This window comes from Eriocheir sinensis, chromosome 42 (assembly GCF_024679095.1).
Source record: "Eriocheir sinensis breed Jianghai 21 chromosome 42, ASM2467909v1, whole genome shotgun sequence".
Classification (NCBI taxonomy): Eukaryota; Metazoa; Arthropoda; class Malacostraca; order Decapoda; family Varunidae; genus Eriocheir; species Eriocheir sinensis.
Window position 1 is genome coordinate 14,029,689 of NC_066550.1, and position 7,500 is coordinate 14,037,188.

The 7,500-nt window shown below is 51.2% G+C and overlaps 1 protein-coding gene across 1 annotated transcript in view; it reads right to left on the reverse strand.

Annotated features, from left to right (window-relative positions):
• Positions 1-960: 960 nt before the first annotated feature.
• LOC127010118 (proto-oncogene tyrosine-protein kinase ROS-like) overlaps positions 961-7,500 on the reverse strand; it is a 40,370-nt gene continuing 33,830 nt past the window's right edge. Inside the window, exons 29-37 of the mRNA XM_050883951.1 lie at positions 7,206-7,373; positions 6,011-6,209; positions 5,245-5,478; positions 4,362-4,583; positions 3,722-3,934; positions 3,159-3,301; positions 2,382-2,570; positions 1,646-1,858; positions 961-1,198 (exon numbers count right to left, since the gene is read on the reverse strand). Coding sequence (XP_050739908.1) covers positions 980-1,198; positions 1,646-1,858; positions 2,382-2,570; positions 3,159-3,301; positions 3,722-3,934; positions 4,362-4,583; positions 5,245-5,478; positions 6,011-6,209; positions 7,206-7,373 — 1,800 coding nt within the window. The 3' untranslated portion in view covers positions 961-979. The remainder of the gene's footprint in view (positions 1,199-1,645; positions 1,859-2,381; positions 2,571-3,158; positions 3,302-3,721; positions 3,935-4,361; positions 4,584-5,244; positions 5,479-6,010; positions 6,210-7,205; positions 7,374-7,500) is intronic.

Here is a 7,500-nt window from a genome sequence, read left to right on the forward strand (position 1 = left end):
CTACACTCTTCTCTCCTCTAACACTTTTCTACATAATCTTATACATCTTTTTCCTTCCTTTCCTTTATTCCTTCCTTTTTTTCTCCTTCTTCATCCTCCTCCTCCTCCTCCTCCTCCTCCTCCTTTGCCATCTTCCAGGTCCAGGTCTGCTGTTGTTTGTTCTTCCTTTGTGTTCCTTTGTGTTCCTCCCTTCCTCCATCTTTTCTCTCCTCTTCTTTCTCCTCTGTTCTTTCCTCTCTCCTTTATTCCTTCCTTTCTTTCTCCTTCTTTATCATCTTCCTCCTCCTCCTCCTCCTCCTCCTTTGCAATCATCCTCCCTTCCTCCATCTCTACTCTCCTCTTCTTTCTCCTCTGTTCTTTCCTCTCTCCTTTATTCCTTCCTTTCTTTCTCCTTTATCATCTTCCTCCTCCTCCTCCTCCTCCTTTGACATCTTCCTCTCTTCCTCCATCTCCTCTCCTCTTCCTCTTCCTCCTTCCTCCCTTTCTCTCAAGTCTTCCTTCTCCTTCTCCTCCCATCTCCTCCTCCTTTGACATCTTCCTCCCTTCCTCCATCTCTTCTCTCCTCTTCCTCTTCCTCCTTCCTCCCTTTCTCTCAAGTCTTCCTTCTCCTTCTCCTCCCATCTCCTCCTCCTATCTCCTCCTCCTCCTCCTCCTCCTCCACCTCCATATCCTATCCTTGACCCATCATAGGATACTCACACCATCCATATCCTTCCTACCCACTCCTATGACCCTCCATCATATCCTACACACATCATAGGATACTCACAGCTCTTCAGGACATCCGGGAGGCCTTATAATATCCTTCCCTGTTATCCTATACCCTCCTGACATCCTTCACCATATCCTACAGAGTCCTACCATCATTCTTTCCCCTCCTACATAATCCTACAGTCCTTCTCTCCAATCCTACACCTTCCTCTCCCTTCCTGTACCCTCCAAACACAATCCTACACATCCTACATCAACCATAGGATACTCACAGCTCCTCAGGACATCCGGGAGGCCGCGTCAGGGTCCCGCCACTCCTGACGTGGTGTAGGACTTCCAGGTTGGTGCGTGCAGGATATGGTTGTTGTCCTAGGGTAAGGATCTCCCACAGTAGGACTCCGAAAGCCCAGACGTCACTGTGACTCGTGAATACGCCGTCCACTAAGGATTCCGGGGACATCCAACGCACCGGTAGGAGTCCTTCACCCTGGGGATAGGATATGGGGTAGGATGTTAGGAGGAGGAGGAGGAGAGACGGAGAGAAGATGGGTGAAGGAGAAGGAAGGTAGGAGAGAAAGGGGAGGAGGAGGAGGAGGAAGAGGAGGAGGAGGAGGGAGAGGAGGAGGAGGAGGAAGAGGAGGAGGAGGAGGAGGAGGAGGAAATAACAGAGAAATATAGATATACAGAGAGAGAGAGAGAGAGAGAGAGAGAGAGAGAGAGAGAGAGAGAGAGAGAGAGAGAGAGAGAGAGAGAGAGAGAGAGAGAGAGAGAGAGAGAGAGAGAGAGAGAGAGAGAGAGAGAGAGAGAGAGAGAGAGAGAGAGAGAGAGAGAGAGAGAGAGAGAGAGAGAGAGAGAGAGAGAGAGAGAGAGAGAGAGAGAGAGAGAGAGAGAGAAAGAAACACACACACACACACACACACACACACACACTCACCTCCTTCCTATAGTAATCATTCTTGTAAATATCCCTCGCCAACCCGAAATCCCCAATCTTGACGATGCGGGAGAGCGGATCGGTTGTCGACACGAGGCAATTCCGGGCGGCCAAATCTCGGTGGACGTAATGCATCTCCTCCAGGTAGACGCAACCCTTGGCCACGTCCAGGCACATGGCCACCAGGTCCCCCAGGGTTAGGCCGGCCTCACTCTTTAGGGGGGAGAGTGTGTGCTGGTTAGGTTAGGTTAGGCTAGGTTAGGTTAGGTTAGGTTAGGGATGGGATGGGATAGGAAGGGAAGGGGAGGGGAGGGGAGGGGAGGGAAGGGAAGGGAAGGGAAGGGAAGGGAAGGGAAGGGAAGGGTAGGGAAGGGAAGGGAAGGGAAGGGAAGGGATGGAAAGGAAAGGAAGGGATGGGAAGGGAGAGAAAGGGAAAGGAAGGGAGAGAAAGGAGGGAGAGAAAGAGAGAGAAAGGGATGTGATTTTTCCTTCTTCCTTCCTCCTCCTCCTTCTTCTTCTTCTTCATCACACAATCTTCCTTCCTCTTCCTCCTCCTCCTCTTTCCATTTCCAAAACATACCAAACTATCCATATCACTCCTCCTCCTCCTCCTCCTTCTTCTTCTTCATCACACAATCTTCCTTCCTCTTCCTCCTCCTCCTCCTCTTTCCATTTCCAAAACATACCATACTATCCATCTCACTCCTCCTACTACTACTACCCCCCTCCTACTCACCCCCCTGCTGGTCCTGAGGTACGACAGAAGGTCACCCCCCTCCATGAGCTCCAGGATGAGGAAGAACGGGTCGTGGTCGGTGCAGACGGCCAGGAGACGGAGGATGTGTTCGTGTTGAAAGTGGCTCATGAGTTGTGCCTCCTTCAGGAACTCCACCTTCTCTTGGTCCGTGGCGCCCTTACGAAGCGTCTGTGGGGGTGGAGGTGCGGGTGAGAGGTGGGTGAGGGATGGAGGAAGAGGTGGATGGCAGTGGATGAGTGGTTGAGGAGGTGGAAGGTAGAGAAAAGTGGATTATAAGACGAAGAAAGTGGTTTGATTTTTATGAGTTGCGCCTCCTTCAGGAACTCCACCTTCTCTTGGTCTGTGGCGCCCTTACGAAGCGTCTGTGGGGGGGGAGGTGTGGGTGAGAGGTGGCTGAGGGATGGAGGAAGAGGTGGATGGCAGTGGATGAGTGGTTGAGGAGGTGGAAGGTAGAGAAAAATGGATGAATAGAAGTTTGAGAAGTGGTTTGATTTTTACATTTTAGAGGGTTTCCTGGTGCCCTGGTGGAGTGGGTGAGAGGTGGAGGAAGGGGTGGGTGATGTGGATGAGTGGTGGGAGCAAGTGGATGAGCAGTGGAAGAGGAAATAATGAAGGATTTAGGAGTGGAGAAAAAAAAATTATATATGATGGTAAAACTCTCCTTCTCCTCCTCCTCCTCCTCCTCCTCCACACACTCCCTCCTCTTCCTCCTCCTCCTCCTCCTCCTCTTCCTCCTCCTTCTCCTCCTCCTCTTACCTTAATAGCGACCTTGGTGACCTCGGGCAGACAGGGCAGGCCGCAGGCTGTCCCCTCGAAGACCTCCCCGAAGGCCCCACTACCCAGGAACTTGGTCAAGGTTATGCAGTGGCGTGACACGTGGGGAAGGTCAAGGTCGTCGCCTGGGGAAGAGGTCAGGAGAGGTCAGGTTAGGTCAGGAGGAGGAGGAGGAGAGGATGTGAGGTAAGGAAGGAGGAGGAGGAGGAGGAGGAATGTAAGATAATGAGAATGAGGAAGAGGAGGAAGAGGAAGAGGAGGAGGAGGAGGAGGAGGAGGAAGAGGAATATAATGAAGAACAGGAGGAGGAGGAGGAGTAGGAGGAAGAGGAGGAGGAGGAGGAGGAGGAGGAAGAAAACACACAAACATACACACAAACTCTCTCTCTCTCTCTCTCTCTCTCTCTCTCTCTCTCTCTCTCTCTCTCTCTCTCTCTCTCTCTCTCTCTCTCTCTCTCTCTCTCTCTCTCTCTCTCTCTCTCTCTCTCTCTCTCTCTCTCTCTCTCTCTCTCTCTCTCTCTCTCTCTCTCTCTCTCTCTCTCTCACCTGGAAAGCCGCTGATGTCGTACAGAACGTTATTTTCCGTCACAAAATTGTTATTCGTCGGAAGGTGTCGCAGTGTCGCCAACTCCACCTCCCTGCTCCTGGGGTGGTGGTGCTGGTGGTGGTGCGGGTGGTGGTGGTGGTGGTGGTGCGTGGTGTCAGTGATGGAGGCGGACTTGGCCTTCCGCTTCTTCCGCCGCTCGGTTCTCCGCATAGCTGGTGGAGGGAGGTGGAGGAGGAGGAGGAGGAGAGGTAGGACGGAAGAGAAATTAGAAGGGAGGAGGAGGAGGAGGAGGAGGAGGAGGAGGAGGAGGAGGAGGAGGAGGAGGAGGAGGAGGAAGAGAAGAAGAATGAGGAGGAGGAGGAGGAGTGATGTAAGGAAGAGAAATTAGAAGGGAAGAGGAGGAGGAGAAGGAGGAGGAGGAGGAAAAAAGAAGAAGAGATTGATAGAGAGGGAGGAAGAGGAAGGAGAAGAAGGAGGAGGAGAAGAAGAAAGAGGAGGAGGAGGAGGAGGAGGAAAGGGAAGAAGAATTAGAATATATATAAAACTCAAAATCCAACCCCTTTTAACATGATCCAACCCTCTATAACAGAATCCAACCCTCTATAAAACTCAACCCAAATTCCCGGCAACCAAACTCACCATAGCAACCGGACACACACAACATGAGGAGCACTAGGGCGATGGGCGGTATGGTTGACGACAGTATGGTTGGCAGGTGGGTCTGGTTGAGCATGGTTGGCCCGGCGATGGTACTGATGATGTTCTCCTCCCCCCACGGCCCTTGACCCAACCGGTTGACGGCACGGGCGCGGAAGATGTAGCTGGAGGTGGCGTCAAGGCCCTGGATGATCCACTCGTTGGCTGGGAAGGTGGATGAGGAGGGTTGGATTAGCTTGTGGAGGTGGAAGAAGGGGGTTGGAACAGATTGTGGAGGTTCAGAGTGCTTTGGAATAGAGTGGATGCCAAGGAAAGAGGAGGTGGAGGAGTTAAGGAGGTGGAAGAAGGGGTTTGGATTAGCTTGTGGAGGTGGAAGAGGAGGATTGGAACAGCTTATGGAGGTTCAGAGTGCTTTGAAATAGAGTGGATGCTGAGTGGATGAGGAGGTGGAGGAGGATTAGATTAAGTGGAAGAGGAGAGTTGGATCAGCTTGTGGAGGTGGAAGAAGGGAGTTGGAACAGATTATGTAGGTTCAGAATGCATTGGAATAGAGTGGATGCTGAGTGGATGAGGAGGTGGAGGAGGATTAGATTAGGTTAAGGAGGTGGAAGAAGAGGATTGGATTCTGTTATAGAGGTGGAAGAAGAGGATTGGATTCTGTTATAGAGGTGGAAGAAGAGGATTGGATTCTGTTAAGGAGGTGGAAGAAGAGGACTGGATTCTGTTAAGGAGGTAGAAGAAGAGGATTGGATTCTGTTATAGAGGTTCCAAAGAGCTAACAGAGTGGATAGAGAGGATGGAAAGGACACACACACACACACACACACACACACGCACACACACACGCACACACACACACACACACCTGAGCCATTATACACTGTGGTAAAGGTCACATTGGGGGTGGTCGGGGCACGTCCGGCGGGGCTGGCGGGGGCGGGGCTGTGGTGGGGGTGGTACGGGGCGGCCTGGAGGGTGTAGGAGACTATGGGGGCCCCGTTAGCAGCCGCCCCCCGCCACCACACCTTGAGGCCGCTCCCCAGGGGTAAGCCGCCAACCTGTTGCCGCATCACCTGTCCTGGCGGCCCTGGGATCTCACCTGGGGGAGGAGGAGGAGGAGGAGGAGGAGGAGGAGGAGGAAGATAAAAGGAGGAATGAGGAAGAGGAATAAAAAAAAAAAGAGGAAAAAGGAAATAAAATAGAGAAGGAGGAGGAGGAGGAGGTGAGGAGGAGGAGGAGGTTGTTAGCTATCTGATCATCACCACTCAACACCACTCAACACCAGTCATTCATCACCACTTAACACCATTTACAAGTACTCAACACCACTCCACACATCATTCCACAACACCAATGACCCCACACATCATCTTTCATCACCACTTCATCACCACTCAACACCATCCCAAAACACTACCTAAAACTCATCACCACTCGCCACTGACCTAAAACACCAAAAAATCCCCCCTCTCATCACCACCAACTCCCCTTCAACACCACTTCATCCCCACTCAACACCATCCCAAAACACTAACTAAAACTCATCACCACTCACCCCTGACCTAAAACACCAAAAAATCCCCCCTCTCATCACCACCAACTCCCCTTCAACACCACTCAACTCCACTTACTCAGGGTGGAGTAATTAAAAAGTGGTTCTGATGGCCATGTGTAGTTGTGGAAGGTCCCCGCATAGACCACTTGGACCCTAAAGAGGTAGTGGGTGGCCGGGTCAAGCTGGGTCAGGTTGGCCACGTAGGTCTGGTCAGCGGAGGTCAGCTTGGTGTCCAGGGATCGCCACACTGATTTGCCTTCTGGGATGTACTGGAACTGTGGGGAGAGGTTAGGTTAGGTTAAGGAGAGAGAGAGATAGAGGGAAAGAGAGAGGTTAAAAGAGAGGAAAAGAGTGTATGAGAGAGGTTAGGTTAGGTTAGGGAGAGAGAGAGATAGAGGGAAAGAGAGAGGTTAAAAGAGAGGAGAAAAGTGTATGAGAGAGGTTAGGTTAGGTTAGGGAAAGAGAGAGATAGAGGGAAAGAGAGAGAGGTTAAAAGAGAGGAAAAGAGTGTATGAGAGAGGTTAGGTTAGGTTAGGGAAAGAGAGAGATAAAGGGAAAGAGAGAGGTTAACCTTTTCATTGCTAAGCACATGGCGATGCTAGGTGTATTTGCTGGTGGTGTGCTAACGCACAAGTAGCTCCACTCGCACTCAAATCTCCCGCGTATGAGAGTGTTCCAACACTAATTCTCACAACACAGGATTGCCAATTGAGTGTGTTCTTCACTAAATTTGGTGGAAAATCATAACAGCCCAGCGCGGCAAATCTACGGACGAGTGACTGGTGGATGTTCTTGCCCAATATAGCGGCATTTTTGCATAGCTTCACCTGACAGATTCTTTGACCAAATAGTTGTAAATATTGCAGTTGGCAATACTGCCTTGCCAGAATCTCAAGGAGAGATGTCCGCAGTTCCCTCAATACGGCTGATCATCCCACGCGCACTGACGTAAGTGTTACATTCAACACTCCCTAAATGTGCATGTACGTTCGTAAGAGAGGCATGCATAACCGACTCCTATAGATCTGGACCTCCTCTTTCCAATGGTGTTTTTAGTTTTTAGCTGTGATGAATAGTTTTTGAGATACAGAGGTTAAAAGAGACCTCCATTGGGCTGCCTGACTGCGCCTGAGGGGACAGTCGCATCCCGTCCCGCGTGCAAGGAAAGGGTTAAAAGAGAGAAAGAGAAAGAAATGGAAAATGTTATAAAGAATGAAATTCCATCTTCTCACTTTTTCCTCTTCCACCTCCTCATCCGCTCACCCACCCACCTTATGCCTATTCACCGAGCCATCCGCCGGAGCCGTCCAGGCCACCACCAGGGCACGGGCGGCCGCATGGCGGAGGGTCAAAGGTGGAAGGGCAGGCAAGGTCATGACACCCACGTAGTCGCTGTCCACATCCACCAGTCTGTCCTTGGAGTACACCTTGACCCAGACCTGTGGATAGGGGGAAGTTTTGGTACCGATAAGAAGGGTAGCGGTAAGTTTTGGTGCCGATAAGAAGGGTAGCGGTAAGTTTTGGTGCCGATAAGAGGGGTAGGGGTGAGTTTTGGTACCAATAAGA